The sequence below is a fragment of the Sceloporus occidentalis genome, unplaced genomic scaffold (genome assembly GCF_023333645.1).
Source record: "Sceloporus occidentalis isolate IW3139 unplaced genomic scaffold, rSceOcc1.0.p SCAF_63, whole genome shotgun sequence".
Taxonomy (NCBI): domain Eukaryota; kingdom Metazoa; phylum Chordata; class Lepidosauria; order Squamata; family Phrynosomatidae; genus Sceloporus; species Sceloporus occidentalis.
Window position 1 is genome coordinate 3,676,945 of NW_028317043.1, and position 24,013 is coordinate 3,700,957.

Below are 24,013 nucleotides of genomic sequence, written 5' to 3' on the forward strand. Positions count from 1 at the left end.
AACATCGGATAGTCACCAAACGACTGATACAAAAGCTCTTGGGCCAAGATCATTGCGGAAGTAACACTTACTGAAATGTAATAAACAGCCTCGTTTGAAGCGTAACTGAGGGTTAAGAGAAAAATCTTCCCAAGTTCTTGCTTAATGTACTCTGTCTCACTCAAATTTGTTTAATATGTGCCAAGAATGTGGGTTCTGACTCCAGCCAAGTTACATTTTGTCTACAAACTGTGTTCACAGAATAAATGAATGTCAAAACTATTGTCAGTATGGTTGTAAGGCACCCAGCACGGTCGTACATATAAAAGTGCTGTTCAAAAGAATAGTTGCATACGAATTGATTTATAATGTAGATAAAACATACCTGATGTACAAGACATGAAGTGTAACTTAAAGGAGCGGTTCTATGGGGAGAGGATTTCTTTAAGCATAATAGTGCTGTATGCAGTGATGGAGGTGAGGATTGATTTGACCTTTTTTATTTTTTTTGATCCAATAAATTATATCTGCAGACCTGGAGGCTGCCGTTGTAAGTCCTGTGATATTTTGAGCGACTTTCCCAGCTCAAACACCACACTTAGCTGAATATTTGTTTAATAAAAGGGCTTTCCTTAGATACCATTATTTTGATTATATAATTTGAAAAACCTTTTACTCATCTACAAAAGTAGCAATGCAATTTTAAAAGGGTGTAGACTACCCCTATATTCTACACTTTTTTTTTGTGTGTGTAGTGGGAGTGGCTCAAGGTGTTTGTGCACCTACTTTTAACTGTGGGGGTGCCGAATTGATGGGGGGGGGGGAATAAACACATTTCCTTTGGCACTCACTCACAGTTCAAACCTCCATCTGACTTTTTTTTTTTTTTTTCTTTTTACCTGTAGCCGTGCTCAGTTCGCTAAACCTTGTTTAGAATTCAAAATTCTGAGCAACACAATTTCTCAATGTGTTTAAAACTTACTTAAAATTAGCTTTTTTCTGCTCACAATCTGCCAAAATGGTATCCAAGCTACTGTAAACAGCAGTGTCGCCTTCCAGACGATTATCTTCAGCGAATCTGTTGGGCAAAGTATTAGAGCCACATCTTCAGGTTTAAAGAAGGTGTCGTATATTTCCTCTACCAAACATCCATTACGAATAAAATTCTGAGATTTCAATAGTCCTTTCTGCAAGCTTTCATCACCAAAAAATTTCCAATTACCTAGCTTTTAATAGTCAAGATGCAAAAGCCTTTTCTTCTGCATCAGTTCTTGCTTTTTTTTTTGGTTGTTGTAGGAAGTATCTCCAAGCTTTACTGCATTTCAAACTGTTTTGTTTAATTTTGGTGTTACTTTAGCTTTTAAAAGCCATTAGTAAGCTCTTCCATTTGAAAACTATGCAATGACAAACCGAGTTACTTGGTTACCCAAGTCTGTCTTATTATAGAGACGATAAAGTCCTGCTTCCATTTGATGTTGTACACAAAACTGTTCTCACAAAAAAAAAAAGATAGCATCACCCAGAAGACCTTCTTGAAGGACACCAACCACTCATGGTCTGCGGGGGCAGAGCAGATCTCTTAATTTTTGAAAATTGTCTTGTCTTCCACCAGACTGCAGAAGAAAATTCTTATTAAACCTCCTGAGGAACTTGTCCACAAAAGTAAACAGTGGAAAGAAACAATTGATGGAAGTCAAGATTCTTCACTCTTAAATTTGAGAGCTACTTACGATTTACAAATATCTTAAGCTACTACACAATTTAGTGGTATATTAACCCCTTAATGAAAAAGCCCATACATGTACAGGCTCAAAATGTATTGTTTTCAATGGGTTTAGGGACCGCCCATTGTCCTTAAGGGGTTAATAAGGCTTTATTTATAACCAATTTATTTATGCCATTAAAAAAAGCTAACCCGGGAGAACCTACCTTATGAAATCATATGCTTTGGTGAAAAATTAAAATCTCTTGGCTTCCCAAATATTTTTCTTTAAAAAAAAAAAAAAAAGTGATGGAGCTATCTTAGACTAGGACACAAACCATACCACCCCTGGATTGGGAAAAAAAAAAAAAGAAACCTACACACATTTTTTCCTATTTACAGGTAAATTTTATTTGTAAGAAAAAATATCTCCACCTCAACTCATTATGTACCTGTAGGATTATAATACATCTATTACATGCTCTGTGTGTTTAAAAATAATTTAGCCTTAATTGAATTCAAATGCAGTAAAACTATCAATCCTACAGCCCACCCATTATCGATATTTCTCATTATTTAAGCTTTAGTAAAATTAGTCCTTATTTTGTTATCATTCATGTAGTGCAAAGTATTTACTATAGAAAGAAAAAAAAAGGAACTACATCTGAGCCGCTGCGATCGATGCAAGGACGGTTACTGGACGTCTCTGCAGTCTTTCAGTCTTCTGAAGGAGATTTCCCGCAGATGATTAGGTCGGCTTTCTAAAAAGTGAAGTGACAAAAATATTTAGTAATCCTGATGTATTACAGAAAATCAGCATTTTCAACCATTTTATATATTTATGCACCATTGGTTGGTTACATTTCCCTACTTCTGCTGCTAGACGTGCTGAAATAGAAGGATAGTTCATTGAAAATCCACTCCAGAGTGGGTTTGGAGAGTCTGACATTTTGACAACACCATCAGACCACCATTCACTAGGGTTTATTCACTAAAGGGAGAGTTGTTTCACTTCTAAGATGCAATATACAGCCATATTTCACTATATATTATGAAGGACCAAGCCCAGTGAGCTTCTGCTGCAGGAAGAGCTTGGCTGGTCCTATACAACATACACCTTAAACAGTGGAGGAGCTCAAAAAACCTTCCCTTTAGTGAATTATCCCATATGTAGTATCAAGGGCAAAAAGGGGGGTTTGGCCCCTACACTATAGCCAGCAAGAGCTACAGTACGGTAAAAACGCATCAGCAAAAGAGTATTTTTATTAAAACACAATGGTTATGAATGCATATGGATTTAGAGGAGTCAGATTTAATACAAACAACCTACCTTCTCTTCCTTTGAAGGTACACATGTATTAACCAATGTGCAACAAACGGCCATACTATAGCAAATGCGAAATTTCCTGGAGAAAGATCAAATGGCCACCAAGATGGACTCTAACAAAGAGAAAGCGTTCACATCATAAAAATGTATCCATTGGCATCTTAAGGTTATGTAGAAAGAGTAGATCTAGCGCTAGTTACGATCATACAAACTGGTGGAAATGTCCAATTAGCGGCACCATTCCACTGATAGGTGGAACAATAAGCCCCTCTTCGAAATGTACACCAGAATAACCCCCAATGTAGAAAAATGTTTTACAACATCAAATTAACTTTTTCATCTCCATTTATTAAAACATCCTCATTCAGCAGATTTCCCACAACGACTTCCTTTACAATTTGTCAACATACATTGCTACACATGCAGATCATAAACCATCATAAACCACGTATGCTGAAGACATGAGAATAAAACTTTATAATTGTAATTTACAAAGTATACTCTTTTAACTGTGATGTAATGTAAAAGAGGATTTATAAAGTGTGGCAGTATTAAGTATTATTTACCTTGTTCACAGCCTGCTTATAGTTAGATTCAAGAGCCAATGAGCGTGCCTAAAAAAATATAATAAAATGAGCAGTTATTTGACTTAAAATGGATATGTTTAAGAGTATGTTATTTTTCTGCATTCTCGTCTGCATTACAAGACAAACAGCAAAAGTATCGCAATGCTTTCTTATAGGCAGTTATCAATTCAGATTTTCTTTGTTGGTATTAATTCAACCTGATCGCCTATATATATATTTTCTGGGTGATATTGATTCGTAGCACTACTGGGCACTAATGATTTATCGTGGCACCCCAGGGCTTGAGAAAACCCAATAACAATGGCTTCCATGGTGCTTAGGTTTTTAGATCGGGCTCCTAAATTTTGAGCCATTTTATATTAATCTCTGTGGGTGTACCTCCTTCTGGCTCCTAAAAATATCAAAGCTTTTTCTCAGATTTGTATGCCTGACTCCTAACTTCTACACATTTTGCCCAGCCCTAAGGTAACCTATACTAAGAAAAATGTCAGCCATGTTCTTTATACCTATAAATTAACAAGGGGCTGCTGGCAAAACCCTATATTGACTATTGGATAAGGTTATCCAGGTGCTGAATGGGATAGTACCTGTGAGGCAGTCAGATTCTCCAATGCATGAAGTCTTTGAATTACATTCTGCATATCTTCCTGTAAGCGTGTAAGTATTACAGCGATCTGTTCATTTAGGCTGCTGTTCAGCGATTTCCAACGTTCTTCATCTCCACTGCTACCCATCTTTCCTCCTCGGGATCCTTCACCCACAGTGTGCATACGACCAACTTTAAAACACATTTTTAATATGCATTAAGTGACATCGTTGACCTGGAATTGCTACATTCATTTCCAAGAGATTTAAATATGTGCACCACATCTGGACCTATATTTTAAATCTAATCTAGCATGATTTTTTTGTAGTGGAAGTGGCACTGGATAACCTAGAAATGAACCTCAGAAACAATGTGAAGAAATAGCACCAACCCAACACTGTCCAACAATTTCATTATTATCCTCCCTTCCCCATAACCCTAAACATACCCCCCTCAGCCCTGTACCCTCACATCTCCCATCATCCCCTTCTGATGTCCTTACCATCGCTCATATCTAGTCCCTAACCAAATGCTGCCGCCTCCACCTGAAAAGCACCTCCCAAATTGACCATTCCTCATGCAAGAAACAACCAAAATACTAATCCACTCCCTTGGGATATCCAGTCTGGATTATTGCCGCTCCCTACTAACTGTCCTTCCCCCCCATTCCTCCTTTCACCACTCCAACCCATCCTTAACACTGTTGCTACATTAATCTTTCTCTGCCATCTGCTCCTCCACTGTGCCAATCACTCCCTATACCCTCCAGAATCAAATTCAAACTTCTGACCCCAACCTACAGATCCCATATCAACTCAGAACCCCCTTATATATTCACCCTCCTGTCCAAATACACACTCTTAGTTCCTCTCTTCTACCATCATTAATTAGTCTCTCTCCCGCATTCAGTAATTCACCTGTGCTGTACCCTCTCTCTGGAATGCCCCGTTCCCTCAGACTTTCTCCCTTGTTCAAAAGCTCTCCAAAAACAACCTCTCTCCCAAACATGCTCAGCCAGCTTGCTAATCAAACCATCTGAATGACCAACAACCTCTACAGTTCATCCTGACTCGACCAACTCATCCCCATCCAAGGAGTGCTCTCCCCCGTCAACCACCAACTAGATTGTAATTTTCCTAGAGCCGGACACTCTCCTTTTGTACCAGTTTGTTGTGTGTGATCTTAAATTATTCCACTGATTGTAACAACGCAATAGAATCTGCTGGCACCACATAAATAGATGTAATGTATAGGCTGATACAAACTCTGCTTAGAGCACGTCAATATTTCAACTCTGATATGTAATAAAGCAATGATCCAACATGTACCTCTTCCTCGCCTGGAACCAACATATTCAGACTTGTCATGTCCAGGCCTATCTCTTTGGGGTAGGTGTCCAGATGGTCTGACACTTTCCCCTCCATCTTTGTCTTCTCCACCATCTGCTGTTTTCATAGGGTCGTTGTTTAACAAGGCATCTTGTAGCAGCGCACTGTGATCAACCTGTGGGGACAAATAAACTGTCAATATGACATGGCATTTTATCTCTGGCCATCTACTCTGCACATTAATATTAGAGTAAATTAAATTACTGTGATTTAGATAAAAAAAATTAGTTTCTGATAAATGGCAAAAGCAGATTACACTATATTATTTCAGAAGCAATATACAGCCATATTTTATTAAAACATCATTTTCTGATCATGAAAGAGATTGTGTCCCTAGCAAAAGGGAACAAATAAAAGGTCTCTGTTAGTGGGCAGTAAACAATCGAGTACACCCGTTAATAAAGCGACGATTGTAACGATGTCCCTGCGCTGTGCTGCCACATGCGGCAATCCAAAGGTTACTTTCACACAACAAACACAGAATGGTTTCCAATGGAATTCCACGCAGCCAGCATGACCTTTACTATTGTCTTATGTACAAGCGGACTTTGGATTACTTGTATTTCATACGAGTGTCCTTTGTGCCGGTTATGAAGTGTCGGACCTCAGCACACGTGTGCTTTATGTGGTCCCTCTGCATTCTCCCTTAATCATTCCAAGACCACCGCTTGCCTCCCTTAATTCCTGAACTTCCATAACAAGAGACAAACTAATACAGAATTTAAATGTATTTGGCCATTGCCTTCAATGCAAATTACTTCAGCCTGCTTTGGGCTTGAATAATTAGCAGCATCTCAGATGATACGAGAGCTTACCTCCTCTTGTCCGAACTGCTCCATAGAATCACAGAAAACCTCGCTGTCTGAGTCACTTGTTAGGTGCTGCATTGCAGCGATATCGTCAGTGCCATCATAGTCTACAAACAGAACACACATCAGCGATCAGCTAAAACCCACTCCATTACTTAGTGAATGGCTTAAATGGATCAAGATGTCCTATCTCTCCAGAGAGTACATGACAGCAGATAAGTTGATAGCATGATGGAGCAGATGCCTCCTTGGCTACACTGACACAGAATGACCCTTATCATGCTTTATTCTTTAAATAAGTAATAATGATTTATACTGGCTATCGATTCAAACTCTAAACTGGTGATTAAACTTTCCATCCAATTCATGTCTGGTGGATTTGTATCCATTAGTGCTGTATACAACCTGGTTTTCATCTAATTTTGTTCCACTAAACTCACTTTATCTTCAGACCTGGAGGCTGCCATTGTTGCCAGCCATGATATTTTTGGCAACTTACTGTTCATACAGTACACTGAGGTGACTCTTTACAGAAGGGCTAATGGTGTTCTTTTGCCCTATATACATTTCATTAATCAGAGTATCCACCTGGGTAATTAAGACTGAGCCATTCTATTGTTTACACAGGTAGTACGATCAGAAGTCAGTGTTCTAGCTGTTATCTTAGTCCAATCCACTAGACAGAGACACACAATCCGAAAATGGAGCTTTCAAAAAACAACATATAATATATATAAAAAATAGCCCTCCTAAAATAGAAGACACAATATTTTTGGAAACTAATCAGTTTTAATGAAATCACCAGTGAAATGGTGGGAGTACACCTTTAATGTTTGCGTTGGTTTAAACTGTGCAAATAATAGCAATTACCACATACTCAGGATCCTCTTGCAAAACATCCCAAAACTGGAATGACTGCTTCTTTTAGACTCTTTCAAAAATACAAATAAAAAATAGATTTAATGAATTATCCAACTACCTCTGTCTCTTTCCAGTGCATTCACAGCATCTTCTGTAATAAGCTTGTCCTCATTGGTATTCTCCTCACCGATAGCCTTATTGAGAGACGATTTGTTGGAGATGTGATTTCCTATTTCTGGGATGGAATTGACATGATCTACTTTTACATCAGGACTGACGGTGGTCTTTGGGGGACTTTGGGGAACTGAATCCTGCTCCACATTCTTCTCTTCTATTATAAAACAAAGACATACCGGTAATTGTTATCTTCTCTGCAAGGAAACAGGTGATCGGCAACTTCTTAATGGAGTCTAGTCCCAAAATCAATATATTTATTTTAATGCATATTGGAATGCATTTTGCACAGATTCTATTGCATTTTTTTGTAAGCAAATCGATGCATGCATGATTTAGTTATTGGGAGTTAGAAAATTAAACATATATTACAGTAAAACATTCTATTGATCTCAACAGGAGCTGAGTAGCTTCCAACAACTAGAATGGGAGTGCTACTGAGCACGTGCAGAATGCTTCCTGGCTACATTAGAGACCACCAGGGAGGCGTTAAATAAGACAGGCGTCTCATTTTCTATTAACGGAGATTAAAGAATGCATTCACAGACTTACATATAGTAAAATGGCATATACATTTGAAATAGGGCAGGAGCGTTGCTTTAAGGATGTCAAAGAAGCTACAGAACAGCAGTGAATATACTAGACAGACTAATGGTGATGTTAAATGACAAAAATGTATTATTATTATTATAGCACGTGAACGGAGTCTGGGTGGTTGATGACTTTGGCCACCAATTCTATTTCTAATATAGAACAAGTATTCATTCTTGATATCCATCTAACTTCCCTTGTATATCTACCCCAATGCATTCTTGAACTCTCCAACTGTATTACCCCCCAAGAAATGCCTTAGTTGATTTTATCTTTTATTTATATAGCACTTCTCACGATCTGTACTTCGATATATTAGGCAATAAGGGACCAGCTCCCAAGTTTACACAGGACAGAGTGTAAAAACATGGCCTTTAAATTCCACTCTGACTCCAAGTTTCTACTATGCCACCTGCTTCTATTCGTTCCCAAGCTATACCCATTTTGTCACTTTTCAACTGGCCATAAGAGAAAAATGATATACAGATTTCAAAATTGAATAAAAAACACATAAGAAGCAACATTTAGAAGACAAATGTGAGCAAAAGCAATTAAGTTATTTATACCAGGAGATAATACATCTTAATAAATACATTTTAGCACATCAATTGGGGGGGGGTACATTTGTATTTTGTGTTCCAAACAAGGCACAGAATAATGTAATCAAGAGAAGATGTTCTAGATCACCTTGCTCGCTTTCTTCTTCATCATTACTTTCTTCTGCCTCTCCATTTTTATGTTGCGTTGGCTCTTCTTCCTCTGACTCTGCTCCGCTGTCACTGCTTTCTGCCTTCCCGTTAATAGCCTTACAGTTTGGTGTGGAGGTCAGGACGTTGCTAAGATCTACAGAGAAACGTATTTGGACAATGCAAAAAATATTGCAAGTGCTTATTTATTAACAATGATTAAATAAATACGACAAAAAATTGCCCACCAGTCACAAAATTAACAGGGTTCTGTGCACAGCTTGACTCCATGCAGTTATTAATATCAAGGAAGGATGGAAAACATATACAACTAAAATATTGCAAAAAATTGCCTACAACTAGACCCCACTAAACATTACAGGACGACACACCATGTGGAAAATTATTTGAATATGGATTAATGTCTTATTTTAGAAATAAAACCTTGAAATGTGCGTGCCACCAAAAAAAAATACAGAGCAGTAAAAAAAAGCTACGTAATTCATGAAAATGCTCCTGTTTCAGAAATTTGTAGCATACATTTTTGATACATAAAACTGACACGTGTCTATTTTCACCATCCCTACCTTCTAAAGATTTAGTTACTTTGTCCAGGCGCACTGCCATGCAGAAGGAGGGAAAAAAAGAGAAAGCTTAAAGGTTTGAGAAGCAGAGATGGTTAGAAAGTCGAAAAGGAAAACGTTGGCTAAGTTTGTATTAGGATACAAAGCAGACGTTAGCCCAACCTGATGTTACAACAGATCCCAGGCCGTGTTTTTGGTCTTCCACCATTTCATAAAAAGGACCTATCACTCGAAGCAATTCTTCCACTTTCTCAGTCATTGGCATGGTCTCAAGGATCTAGTGTCCAAAAGGCAAGATGTCACAATACAACATTTGTATATGAGCCAACGATGGCAACTAGCTGAGGTTTATTTGTTAATATAGGCTTATTCCGGCACTGGATGAAAACTACAACAAAAATATAAATGGTGCTTGAGTTATATCAAGCAATTTTGATAATTTGGTTATAGATGCAAATTACCCAGGAACGTGCCATGCTAAATTTATAGCCTATCCTTATCAACTTCCCCAAGCAACATGTCCCACAGTGCCAGCTTTGCCCCCAAACAGCTTATCAGTGCCATCTAATACCCCAGCTTGTCTTTGCCCCCAAAACCCTTTGTCTGTGCTCCTGTCCACACAACTTACCTGCAGGAGTGTTGTGTCTCTCTTCATCCATGCTGTGTGCAGACTAAGGATGTGATGTCACTTCCTGCATGCTGGATCAGTCAGACACAGCATGCAGTCAGAAAGTGTGAGAGGTCATCCGATTGTACAATCCCATACTTAGCAGCTCTAAAGAGGCGGACAAGTGGTTGCCTGAGCCCCTTAGAGTAGTGGGACCAGTCACGGTTGCGACCTTGATTGCTACTCCCTTGCCTATTCCTTTGACGCCTCAGTAAAATGTAATTCATTTTATTGGTTCAATAAATGTCACATAAGCCTTTGGGTTCTCAGAGGCCTCTTCTTCATTCCATCTGAAGAAGAGACCCCTGGCGGGCAAGCCACCAAGTAACTACACCTGTAGTAAACAGAACGTCTAAATCAGTGGTTGCCACCAACCCAGTCCTCAATGTACACTAACAGTGCTGGATTTAGTAACTGCCAAATTCTATTCCACTAGGGAGCAAACCTGGACCATTTGTGTGCCTTGAGGACTGGGTTGGAAATCACAAGTCTATAACTCTTTGAGGCAATACTCTGACTCATAAATGTTTATGGAGGAAAAAAAGATTAGATAAGGAGGAATTCATTAGCATTGTCATAGACAGTCTACTCAGTGTGGTGTTTAAGCCAACCTATCACAACACGGCAATTTCAAATGAAGATAAAGTAAGTTTATTAGAACAAAAAATATATATATAATATATATATATATATATATATACACACATACACTGTAAAAGCTTGTGTTTAATAATTTGCAAACAAATCCACTAGCATTATCACAGCGAAGCAGCTACTATTTATTCCCAAACACCACACAAGGGGAAGAGTTCTATGTAAACATCAAATGTACTTATTTAAATACATCCGCTGAATCTTTAAAAGGTACGTTGATGTGACAAAGTCACAAAGTGCTGGGATTAAAAAAAAAAAACAAGTGGGAAAGTACCGGTATTTGTTTCTTGGACCCCTTTCTGCATTTTGACTTATAAGCATTGTATAAAATAATTTGTCGAAACTGTCGGAATCAGGAGAAAGAAAGAAGAAAGAAAGAAAGAAGAAAGAAAGAAACAAAGCAGTTTAGGTATTCCCACCACATCACTATAGTGACAAAAGAATATGTTATAAAAGGTATAGATATAACTGCAGAACGTCAGTGCTTTTTAAGGAATAAGCCCACTTCAAACAGAAACAAAGACTGGCCAATTTACCACAATAAAACAAACACAAAAAAAACACTTTTCAAGTCAAAGGTCACTTGGGAAAAAAAAAATTTGTGAACTTTACCTGGAGCTACTCGATAAGATATATAAACACTATGTATATATCAAAATTTCCAATAATGTTTTTCACAAATAACAATACGTCCCAAAACGTAGATAATACTTGAGGAAACTTACCTTTTTCATTTCATCAACATATGCAATCATTGCATCTTCTTTAGACATGTCACCCAAAGAACTCCAAGAATCCCTAAAAAGTGAAAACAATTAAAACAACATCATCATACATAACTGATATAACTGACATATTGATAGCGATCCTTGGAACAGCAAATATTCACATGCATAGAAATCATATAGCATTATTGAAAGTGAAGGGAAAGGGGGAAAGAAGGAAAGACAGAACGAAAGAAAATAAGAGGGGGAGGATAGCGAGTTACCATTTGTATCGGCCAACAGGATCCCAAAAGGCAGGCTTTGGAATATTACACGGTCCTTGAGTAGCTTGCTTATAGAAGCTGTAGAATTTCAGCATCATTTCATTAGATGGCTGGAATGACCCTACAAAATAAAGCAAACTATAAACCCACAAACCAAAAAATCTAAACATGTGAAGTGTGTTATAACTTAACCACTTAATTCCTCCTAAGATATTATATTATCGATCATACAAGACAATGTTCTGGAAGACAAATGGAAAATGTTTCTGCTGGTAACCATTACAACTTTGAAGAATAACCTCAATATAGTGTGTCACATTGTGTACACAGCAGAAAAACAGAGAAGAACAGCCGACCAACACAGGACTAACGTCACCAATACTCAATGTGGCCACCTGTACGCACTACTCACATTTTATTATGTATTGATTTATATATCGCCATCATATTCCATAGCTCTGTACAATGGGTAGACAGGGCAGAACGTTTTTGCCCTACAGAAGCAAAAGAGGGCCTTGCTCCAAGGAGCTTACAATCTTTACAACAATGAGGATGGGTCCACTTGTATCATTGTTCTGCATGGCGATCTTGTGATAAGGTCATTCAAGCACTCCTATTGTCCTTGGAGTATGTCATTATAGTCATTGACCTCCCCACCAAGCAGCTATGCAGAACACGTCCTTAATAAATGGGGATTTTAATACCGTACCAATAATCCATCGAACACCTACCATTTTTCGGCAAACTCTGTATCACGCTCACGGCGGCTTCAAACCTTGTTTGGTGAAGGGATTTTGTGTCTGCCATATTCTCGGTGGAAAAAGCTTTTCATAAGAACCTGCATCAAAATGGAAGTAAATGGGAGATTAGGAAATTGAAATGCCCCCAGAGCTTCGATGCCACAGGTAGGGGATGTAAAGTCCTGTGACAGGGTCCTTTGGTTTTCATAATTACACATCATTAACCCTTAAATGATCTTCCGCATTGAGCCGGCCTTCCAGCGGAAACACTAAATTAGAAGCAGAGTTTTGTTCTTTACCGCAGTAAGTTTTTTTTTAAAAAAAGATGACATACGGAATCAATATTCCATCATGTTCTAATAAAAAGGTAAACTTCTATTTTAGCCAGTTATTTTCTCAACGGCGGGTTATTTTTTGTGAAGACAGATACACAACGTATAAACCGTAACGTAATCTGGGAAAAAATTCACTAAAATATAAAAACCCTAATATACAGACACTATATATAGATGTACATATTAATTTTATACAATGTATCGGTTTGTCTTAGTCTGTCAAATCTAGTCTTGTCAGACCCCTTGAATATACATATTGTAAGGAGCGCTGCGTAAATTGCTGACGCTATATAAATAAAATATAATATATATTTATATACGTGTACATGTTTTACTGAACATTTTATATCATATACAATATATCTATATATATATATATATATTTAATAACCTATTTATACATTAACCTGCACCCGTACAATAACACATACATACATAGGTGTAATCATGTGAAGAATGGTGCTTTTAGCAGTGAGCATTCACATGCATTATATGTATAGATACACATCTTTTCTATATGTATACATATACAATATGCATTGGTTACTATGACTACGCTCTTAGGGTGCAAATGGCCGGATTATATGATATGTAAAGAGTCTGCAGCAGAATTAGCTCTTTAGCCTAGTACTGGAGGATCAAGTCAGCTGCTCTAGGATTACAAAGGTCGGCTACACCGCAGCCGAGCCCTGAGGACTCTAAATAGGGAAGCTTCTGGAGGGGCATGGCGGATGCGGAGCTGCCTCTGTGTTACCTCAAGCTTTATACGGAAGAGATAGGTGGGCACCGGTCACCCTTCAGTACACCTACAGACCCCACAGCCGACATAGCGCTGCCGCTGTTTCCCCACTGTCACCGCTGTGCATGACGGGAAATGTAGTTTCACCCTCCCCCGACCTCTCCACCACATCAACGCGCGATCGCACTTTGAATAACTTTATTTAAATCCGCAAAGAACCAACATCAAGGACAATGGCAGCTACTCGGCTTTGGCCAATCAGCTGTAAGCGTAGGCGGAGCCGCCATCTTGGGTGGTTCGGGCATTGTCTAGTGGGGTTGCGTGTTTATTGTATTATTCTTATTGTTATTATGTTTTATGCTTGATGTGTTGGGTCACGGGTCATACATACATAGTAACTTGCATTAGGAAAATCGCCTGGGATACACTTTTATTGTACGGGGTGCAGTTAGAGGTGTGGCCAGGGGCGTGGCGTATATACATTTCTATGTACATATGTATTGCTGATCTAAATATACAGAGAGGGGCAGTGGTGTTTTTTAATGACAGAATTTAATGTAAAAGGATATTATTGTTCATTGCTTGAAAGGTTATGTGTATACCCGGGAATATTATGGCCCCTGCTATCCAGAGCCCCCTCCTTGCGGGACACACCGCTGATTAAGGGGAAACGGGCAAGCAGCGCTTGCTCCCGGTTTGGCCCCGGCCTGGTGATGTCTGTGTCTGGCATAGGAAGATTTTCAAAACATGCCGGTGTTCGGAGCAGGTAGGGAACATAAAAATGTGTCTAGGAATCCAGGTCTCTTGTAGTGATTACGTATAACGTTGAATATGCCGGCTCAGTCTCTCGTCATTATATCAGTAAACCTCACAAGGTGCTCAAACGCCAAAAGCTTCCCCGAGGGCATAGCAAAGACTTTCATCAAAAGAAGCACCGGCACGATCCACGTTCAATAAAACCTCATGCCGTAGAGCGTACGCCTGCACCCGCTTAGATGAGCAGCGATCTGCCTCTGAGATTGTGTGGATTACGTCAGATATCGTTTTTTATTTAATGGATTATAATAAAGCTACAGAATCAGTTTTGATTTGAATCTAGATCGTAATTAATTGTAGTGACGATCGTACCTGGGAACTTTATAGCTCCGGCAGCCCAGAGTCCCCCCTTGGAGGATGCGGGTAGGGGGTCCCACTGGTGTCGCAGGCGCTCCCACTGGTGTCAGTGGGTGGTCCAACTGGCGTGGGACACATGCCATTGTTGGAGGTGAAGTGGGGCGTGCTGCAACGCTGCTCCCGCGACCTGGAGTCTCCCCGTAGTGAAGTGGCGTTTCACTGGAGCCTCCGGGCAAACCCTGGAGAGTTCCCAGGTATGGTGGTTAACCAAAGAGGGGTAAACGAGGCCCTGTGAACCGAATAGAGTGGATTCAGCAAGTACTTTCTAGGGGAGCGGGGCCAGAAGCTGACACACATACCCATACCTGTGAAACAGGGCCGGCCCAAGGCAAAATACCGCCCCCCCCCCCCCCATTATCTACCCTTCCTCTCCCTCCGTCCCTGCCGCCCCCTTGTACTTACCTTTCAGCAGTCCTGCGGCGAGTCTCCCTGTTCGGTCTCGGTGCCGGCTTGTAATGCTGAGCGCCGGAAATCTTCCGGCACTCAGCATTACAAGCCGGCACCGAGACCGAACAGGGAGACTCGCCGCAGAGGAGAGAGAGAGGGGCGCCGAGCGGGTACTGACAGCTTGGTAAACGAAAACCACTCGGCGCCCCTTTCTCTGTCTTTCGCTTTTAAAAAAAAAAAAAAAAGTGCCGCCCCTTCAAAAGTGCCTCCTGGAGCGGTTGCCCCACTCAGCTCCATTGTCTGGCTGGTCCTGCTGTGAAACTTCTGACCGCTGACCCTGAGACTCTCTAAATATTAACCCTTTAATGGTCCGTCATGCAGATTCTATGTAAGGGCATAGCAAATTTGTCAACCTATTCGGTTCCAAAGGTATTTAGACTTTTTTTTGCAGTTTTTACCATGTATTGGTTTAAGCTAGATTTCCCTTTTCTACGTTTGGTGTAACCACACAAATTATACATCCTCATTTTCTGAACAAATGGTTCTTCCATTTGAAACCATAGAAGCATGCAAAAAATAATAATTGTGAGTGCTAGTATGTAAAAAAACAAAAATTATACTAAATAGTAAATACTAATTTTGCTTAGAATTTCTTCCACGCAGTAGGTGCCCCTGATGAACAATGGCCCGGTTTATGTTTAGCAACAAATACAGAGCTACCCCACATATATATTTTGTTTATATTCTAGAGGGCCACATCCATCCCTTACATAGTACCTTATAGGCAGGCCCGGACTGGGACAAAAAATAGGCCCAGGCATTTAAGCCTGAGCAGCCCATTTTTATTTATTTATTTATTGTTAAAGCCCACCCTTTATGTACTATCTTTGCATTTACTCACTCATTCACACAAATCATTAACACATTCATTAATGCAGTCTCAAAAATCATTTAAGCAATTCATCCACACATGAATTCATTAATTGTCATACGCATTCACAGAATTCATCCACACATTTATTCATTCATTCTCATACGCATTCACACTACCCTCTCCCCATCTTATCTGCCCCTTCTCTGTTCCCCCTTTTCACTATGTACCCCCTCTCACTATCCATCCCTTCTCCCCATTTCTAACTATCTAACCCCTCTCTGCACCCCCCTCCCTCACCCTACTTACCTTGTTGCCGGAGCAAGCAGCAACTGCGACCGGGCCCGCAGCAGGGCCGGATTGACTTAGGGGCTGATGGAGCTGCAGCTTAAAATAGGCCCAGTCAGTCCGGTCCGGACTACTCCTCTACGGCCGCATTAACGTAGGGTCCCTTAGGCCTGCCGCAACTGACTGGGCCTCTACGGCCGCATTAACACAGGGCGTAAGGGGCACATGCCCCTTAAGCCCACCGCAACTGCGACCGGGTCCGCCACAATAAGTGGCCGGGAAGCCCCCACCAGGGCCGGCCTTAGGGGTCTGCGGCCGCACAGGGCTTAAGTTAAAACATCGGGGGTTTTTTTTTTTAACTTTATTTAACATCCTCCATGTTAAATAAAGTTAACAAAAACTTTATTTAACATGGAGGATGTTAAATAAAGTAAAAAAAAACAAACCCCCCGATGTTTTAATTTAAACCCTGTTCTGCTGCACACCCGTAAGGCCGGCCCTGGTGGGGGCTTCCCGGCCCCTTAGAGTGGCGGACCCGGTCGCAGTTGCGGTGGGCTTAAGGGGCATGTGCCCCTTACGCCCTGCGTTAATGCGGCCGTAGAGGCCCAGTCAGTCCGGTCCTGACTGGGCCTATTTTAAGGTAGGGGCCTGGAGCTGCAGCTCCATCAGCCCCTAAGTCAATGCCCGGTGAGCCTGATGGCCAGTCCGGGCCTGCTTATAGGGTAGTATATTTAATACCTCTGGTTTAAAAGGTTTTTGGGGTAATGAATGAGGAAGTGGGTTATATATATATATATATATATATATATATATATCCTCTTTTGGGATCATCTTATCTATGCCAGTAATGTCACAACAACATCACTGAGCTCACTGTATTGTTTATTTTTCATCTTTGTTTATATTTTATTAAAAAATACTTTTTTTTTTTACCTTTGTCAGAAGAAATATTTAGACTTATATTTCCCCATCAACCTTTATATTTCAATTATAATAAACAAAACCCCCATTCTCCAGATAATCACACTATTAGACTACAGAGAAGCATTGTTTACTGGCCAATAAGCAGCATATTAATGAAATAGAAGATGGCAGTCTTGTGGATTCTTACAGCACACAATGCCCGTCCCTTTCCAGGCAGCCTTGGTATGTTTAGGGAACCTATTAATATGAATTAAGGTTATACACCTGGCTGAATCTGCACTTCTTGGCAGTCCAGCTTGGATCTGTATCTCTTTGTGTGTCTTTTTTTGTTTTGTGTTACATTTTGCTACTAATTACACTTGTAGACTATTCAGTATGTACGTTTTAATTTAATAATACCTGGCTTTCAATGCATTTATCCCAAATTATGCCTATAGGGTGGCCAAGTTACCGGGGTTAGCAACAAGCTTTATGGTGGACATCTCACCAAACGTCCCATCTGTACATATGATTTCCACAAATCTTGGAAGGACATTTGGTGTCCTTATGCTGACACTTTGGTGACAGGCGACAGGGGGTTACTTTATTGACCCCCTAATTCTTTATTCTCCAGCTACCATCTGAGCTCTTCAATGCCATATAATGTTTTCTTCTGCGGTGGCTTGACTTGGGTGCTTCATACCTTATGGATTATGGTGGCTGTATATAAAACAATAAATAATTGTAATAATGTTAAGTAGGATACTTCTATAGTATTTGTGCCTACAATCATTAACTTTATATTTTAAACAATAAAGTTGTGTATCTGTAAAGTGTGCGTCAGCTTCATCTACCTATTTGCAGTCCTTGCACCTCTATAGAGGAGAATCAAATATTTTTTTTGGTTAAGCTATTATCACTTTCATTTCTCGCTAACAGTGTATTATATTTTAAAGGTATGAGATATATCGCGTAACGTAATCAGTGGGTTGGGAGATGATCCAGGAGGCTTAAGAAGTGCTCAGTAAAAGGTTTTCCTCTGAAGCAGCCAAGCCGTCTGCTGGTGTAAATTAGGTAAATGCATTTCAGGGAAAAGGAAGATATATTCTGTTGGTTGACTAGGCTTAACTACTTAAGTGCTTAGACAGCGGTGCTTTCAAAAGGCTACTTACCCACAGAGATCTGTAGAATATATATATATATATATATATATATATATATATATATATATCAGACTTGTACAAAGGAACGAAAAAACGATTAAGGCAAATTTTTTGTTACATTTTTCATCCATTTGTTTTCAGACAACAAACTTTGTCTCCTGCCTATTCGGTTTGGACGAAATTCGGGGGGCTTTTTACTTTCGCAAACAAAGTTTGTTGTCACTCACCATCATTCACTCTCTCTTGCTTTCTCACACTCTCTCAATATATTCCTGTCTCTTTTCCCACAGCTCTGTTTCTTACTTGCCTCTTCTTGTTCTTCTGTCTTCTTTATTCATCTGCTTCTCTTTGAACCTGGACTCCTGGTGCACTTTTGCATAAGGGGTGGAGCTTCTGGCCACACCTTCTGCCCTGACTGGAGGAATGGGGCAGAGGCTGTCCATGTGGCTCTGCCCTTATGCGGAAGTGCAGCGATAAAAGGAAAGAGAGTTACAGAAACGCTTCTTTTTCTCCACGTATCTATCCCGAAACAAGATGTCTTGGGGTAGCAAATTGAAGTCCCTGTAAAAGAGCACCCTGGGTCCCACGGACCCTCGGGACCCGTGTAAGGGTGGGCTCTGATTTCGGCTGTGATAAATCAGTAAGAAAAGCACCGGTGAGCATGCTCATGTATCCACGAAATATAAGGAATAAGCGCTAGACGTTGTGACACTGGGGGTCCACCAATTTACACTTATAAGATTGGTGCAAAATCCTTAAGACACAGAGAAAAACTCTGGGTATATCCGTTAATACCCTGATGCAGATTCAGGGGCAAGTAAATGGTGTCACCATTTTCAGGTCAAATCAAAGATTTTGCATAATTTACTGATAATCTGATTTGTTTTATCAAGGAAACAAATCTTATTGATTGATTCAAGGATGCTTTTCTAACCCTTTCAAATTCAAATCTCAAATATTGGTACTAGGAAAGAATTGAAGTTCTTGGCTTTTTTACTTTGTAAGTTAAAAAGAAAAAAAATACTCCTACAAAACTTATTGGCAAGTGATTGATACAATAGATGGAACCATTTTATAGTCATTGAAATCCTGTTACAGAGCTTTTAACACCTTGGTGTACTAAGGTTATTCATTAGATTAGTGATTTATTTGATCTCATCTATGCATTATAACATCCCATTAGCTTTAATGCAAAGGCACTGCCACGTAGATTAAAAGCAGACAGTAATAAATACTTAATTCAGGGATGCATCTGTGTCAGTCAGCACCCCCTCTACTGGGCTGAATACTTTTTTAATTCGATTTCCTGTGAATCTCCTGTTTCAAATGTAAATTAAAAAAAAAAGTAAAACAAATAAAAATTAAAGTATGGATACATCAGTTTAAATAATAACTGGTGTAAAATATCATGTATAATACATTGATGTATTTTGGACATCCAGAGTCAGGGCCGGATTGGCTATGATGACGCAGCCCTGGCGCCTGATGATGTAAGTGCGGCCGACTGCTACATTTTCATGGGTATATCTTGATCTGCCGTGGGGAGTATATACTCAGTCTACGAGATGGTCGGTCCGGGCCTGGAGGGAGGTGTATATTATGTACATGTATAAAATAACATGTCCTCTATGCAAAGTGGGTTTAAAATGAAACATCTTCCAGTATTCATTTCTCTGTTTATTTATTTTTTTACTTACACAGATATTATTCACTTTAGTACCAGAATGGGGGACCCATTATCCTTCAAGATATTAGCTAAACAAGTGGTGAAACTGGAATGCTGCAGCTGCCAATACCAGATAGTCTATTTAACCGAAAAATGCATCTACAATATTCAAGGAGTGCTTCTGCAAAGGGGCGGAGCCAGAGGAATCACAGGGACAGCCTCTTCCCATTCCTCATATTGGGGGAGAGGGTGTGCACAGAGGCTCCGCCCTTTTGAGAAATAGTCCCCGGGGGGGGGGGGTTAGGGGGAAAACATGACTGCCGCTCACATGTACAAAGTAAAATTACGAGGTAAAGTTCTGTGAACGGAGCAAACTTGGTAAGCTTCCGCAAGATCTCAGATTCCACGAGTGAACATATTTGTTTTCTAATCTAAATATCTCCAAGACAATTACTTTAGTTTTAATAAATCATCCTGCCATTCCCGTATCTACCTGGCCTCTGCTGTCTCGTAAATCCTTGAAAAACGGAATCCAAAATTACAAACAGCCATAGCATGTTCTCAGCGAATCGACAAGTTTGGCCTTCAGCTTTGCAAAATTGTTGTCATTCCACTGAGGCAACACGGACAAAAGCTGCGCAATATGCACTGGTTAACCTACGCGTTAGAAAAAAAAGTCACAAAACAATTTATTTAAATCATAATCTGAATGTACTAAGTACCCCTCCCCCATCGGCAATGAGTGGTACTTTTGTGGAGTGCTATGGTGGCTATAGTGACCTTTATTTGGTCAAATATGGACAAAACCCCCAAACATTCAATTGTTTAACCCAGTAAAAAATAAGGTTCTGCCCTCGCAGTGATATTGAACTACAAATCCCATGAAAATTATACTTTACAAACAGGGGTAGTAGTTTCACTGACTTGACTTTTAGTGGAATAGTACAAGCAAACACAGTAAAGGACATAAGATATTTATAAATCTATACTAAAGAGACAAAACAGGAATGATACGCTATTGCATTATAATGCTCAACATTAATTATATACAATGTTTGAAGAAAGATACAATAAGTGCTCTAGAAAGCTTGCACTCTAATTCAATTACCTGATATCCTCGTCACTCTAATTAGTTATCTTTATCACAACTTGTGTTCTCCTAAACCTCTGTGTAATCTCTGTCTCTGACCGCCGTGCCTCACATTGTTAAATGATTACATATTGTTTTCTCCTCATCCCGAGACTATTACATTTGGAGAGTTATCTGGTATCTACATAATATTATTATTTTATTAATAATAATTTACAGTAATGCATGACATAATAATGGACTAAAAGAAGCAAAAGGTGAGGTAAGCCCTGCTCGCATGACATCACTACACAGCTGTTGTGTTTAAAGGGGCAGTGATCCTCCTTTGTTTTCAGTTTGCTGCAATCAGATAAACGAGTGGCACCTCGGCAAAAATACTCACCCCCTCATACTCACTTTTTATTTAAGCCATTTCCTGCTCTTTCTATACACATTATTCTAACTTATTGTGACTTTTAGGGCTGTAAGACTCTGAGCCCAACTCATACCCAGCAAACGTTCTGAGCGAGAAAACAGACATCAGGGGAGGAAAGAGGGGCAGATGGATTTGGAGACGGATGATCCCAATAGGGCAATCTGCCCCTTGCAAAAGGTCCTAGAGGCGGCCACCACTTTGGAGCAGTTTCCCTAGTAAATTGATGTCACTGCCTGGGACCCTCAGATTCAGGCACCGCAGGCTCTGTCATTTTACGTGTATCTATCTATATCTACATGCAGTGAAGTATCCTGGCACAGGTCCCGCGAGGCGGCAGTCCCCCTGCTGCTAAACCAGAGCCCACTTAGGTGATCAGGCCCCAGGTGTGCTGATCCTCAGGGGGTCAGCTACATGGGAGATCTCTGATCTGTGGGGCGGGTGAGATATTATCCAAGGAGAAAGTTTCTACTTTAAAAAATAAATTGATGAAAGTAAGAATCCCAGGATCTAAACATTATAATTTTAACACGGCTCAGTGTGTACATTTAATTGCACTTCTTGTCCATGACAGCAACACCAGACCTTTTACACCATTATGGAGGTGCAGTCATCCAAATAATGGACTCATTAGACTTAACAAATGAAATAACTGCATCACCAGATGTATTTTACAGGGTGTTTTTTGAGACTCTTCTAGCCTTTTCCGCTGATTATTATCGGGTGGATCAATGACACAAGCCAGTGTCTTCATGCGCGCTGGTCGCCCGATCATTTAATGTGATTGTGGGATGGTGAGTAATTCACAGACTCTGTATCTTTACATAATATAATCAGGTTGGGAATAACGCAGAGAATCGCACAGGAAAAGCACACCTTGTTAAAGGGATACTCCAGCCCTCGTAACGCACTTTACTGCATATAATAACTGAATGTGACCTTTACATTTTGCAGCCCCCCGCCATACATTTGGTCTTTTTCCTTGTCCTCATCTCCTTGGCCTGCCATTTTTAGCACTAAGCGCACAAGAGACCACTGCGCCATGGCCACACACTCCATGACCAGGAAAGAGTAGCGTACGGCTGTATATCCAGCTGCCGGCCGCAATGACGTCATCAGATGGCCACCGCCAGTCTGGCCCTGCGTGTGCCCAAATGAAACTTCTGATCTTAAGGCCTTATCTACAAAGATTAGTTCTAGGAACAGTTTGATCCAATCACCATGGAAACCTGATATGGGAGGATTGCCGTTCAATTGCTTGTGATATTGTATATTTATTTTTGGTAATTTGATCCCCCCACTATATTTTTCACTCCTAACTTCCACCCACCTGTCCATTTCCATCCAAATAACCTAGAATCTCTTAAACAGAGCAGTTTACAGTCACTGAGGACCCTGACACCCCACTAAAGAAGTTAGGGGTGAGCAGGTGTGTTTTGGAGAGTGTATGTATGAGCGTAAGTGCGTATGTTATTATTATTATTATCTTTTATTTATATAGCACCAACAATTTACACAGCGCTTAATACGATACATTTATTCAAGGGGTCTGACAAGACGAGAATTGACAGACTAAGACAAACCGATACATTAGGTTGAGAGAGCCCTGCTCCCCTAGTGTAAACGTGTGTATGTGTGGTAGTGCATGTTGGTTACCGGGTGGGGGCACAGGGCCACTCGGCTATACCTGTCCCTCGGGCCAGAAGGTAAAGGGCTTACCTGAGGTATAAGCTGCAGCCTGCAGCTGCCCTCCTCCTCTGATTATTTCAACTGGTTGGCAATGGCAGGGAAGCGCTCCCTTTGGAAACAATGGGAGATCTGTCCGCACATGCTCAGTGGAGTTGGCTTCGTTTGGCATGGTAACCAGTTGGGGTTAGAGAAAGGAGCAAATGCATATGGGGGTCTCTGCAGAATGCATCCATGCATTTGCAACGGGGGGGGGTCACCACTAAAATTGAAAGGGACCACGCAGCTATCGTATCTGCATTACACATGCTAGCTGGGGTGTTCCTTTAAGGTATTGGTAGTCCCAACAATATGCTAATTATCAGTTTAACCCCTTAATGACAATTGCCGGTCCTGGCACGGCACGGAAAAGCATGTGCTTTACGACAATTGACGTGCCAGGACCGGCACGTCTTTAAACGGGTGCAGAAAGCGATCTACTATCGCTTTCTGCACCCAAAAAGCGTTGCTGAATGCCTCGACCTCGAGGCATTCAGCAACGCCGCGATCGGCACGAAGGGGCCATCTCTGGCCCCTCCACGGGGCGTCAACATCCGCCATACTTTGTATGGCGGCGGACGCCCGTTTTAAAAGCGTTTAGGAGGCGATCGACGATCGCCTCCTAAACTTAAATGGTGTCGCTGGAATGCCTCGATCAGGAGGCATCCAGCGACACCAAACACTAACCTTTTGATGGGCTGTGACCGCTCCGGAGAGCAGCTGCCGGCAATCTTCGCCATCAAGGAAGATGGCCGCCGTCCTGTAACAGGAACCACAAATTTTAAAAGTTCGCTAGATGGTCCAGACCATCTAGAGAACTTTGGCTCCACTTGCAGGTTGAATACAGGTACTGCATTCACCATGCAAGTCAATGGAGCCCAGCTTTCTAATCACAGTGTGATTAGTAAAAATAAATTAAAAAATAAAATAAAATTAAT

The 24,013-nt window shown here is 40.5% G+C and overlaps 1 protein-coding gene across 1 annotated transcript; it reads right to left on the reverse strand.

Annotated features, from left to right (window-relative positions):
- Positions 1-3,007: 3,007 nt before the first annotated feature.
- LOC149287201 (acyl-CoA-binding domain-containing protein 5-like) lies at positions 3,008-12,393 on the reverse strand. Its single transcript, XM_089493166.1, has 11 exons — positions 12,315-12,393; positions 11,584-11,704; positions 11,321-11,393; positions 9,437-9,551; positions 9,278-9,310; positions 8,692-8,847; positions 6,385-6,485; positions 5,510-5,684; positions 4,183-4,373; positions 3,575-3,622; positions 3,008-3,121 (listed from the first exon to the last, which is right to left on the reverse strand). Exons 1-11 carry the CDS (start codon positions 12,388-12,390, stop codon positions 3,008-3,010), a joined length of 1,203 nt encoding a protein of 400 aa, XP_089349292.1. The 5' UTR covers positions 12,391-12,393.
- Positions 12,394-24,013: the final 11,620 nt, after the last annotated feature.

Excerpts from the sequence above, each read along its gene's own strand:
- LOC149287201 (XM_089493166.1), bottom strand. The coding sequence starts at position 12,390 with ATGGCAGACACAAAATCCCTTCACCAAACAAGGTTTGAAGCCGCCGTG. Across the intron at positions 11,705-12,314 it reads ACAGAGTTTGCCGAAAAATG|GGTCATTCCAGCCATCTAAT; the intron begins GTAGGTGTTCGA and ends TTTATTTTGTAG. Across the intron at positions 8,848-9,277 it reads AGTAACTAAATCTTTAGAAG|ATCTTAGCAACGTCCTGACC; the intron begins GTAGGGATGGTG and ends GTTTCTCTGTAG.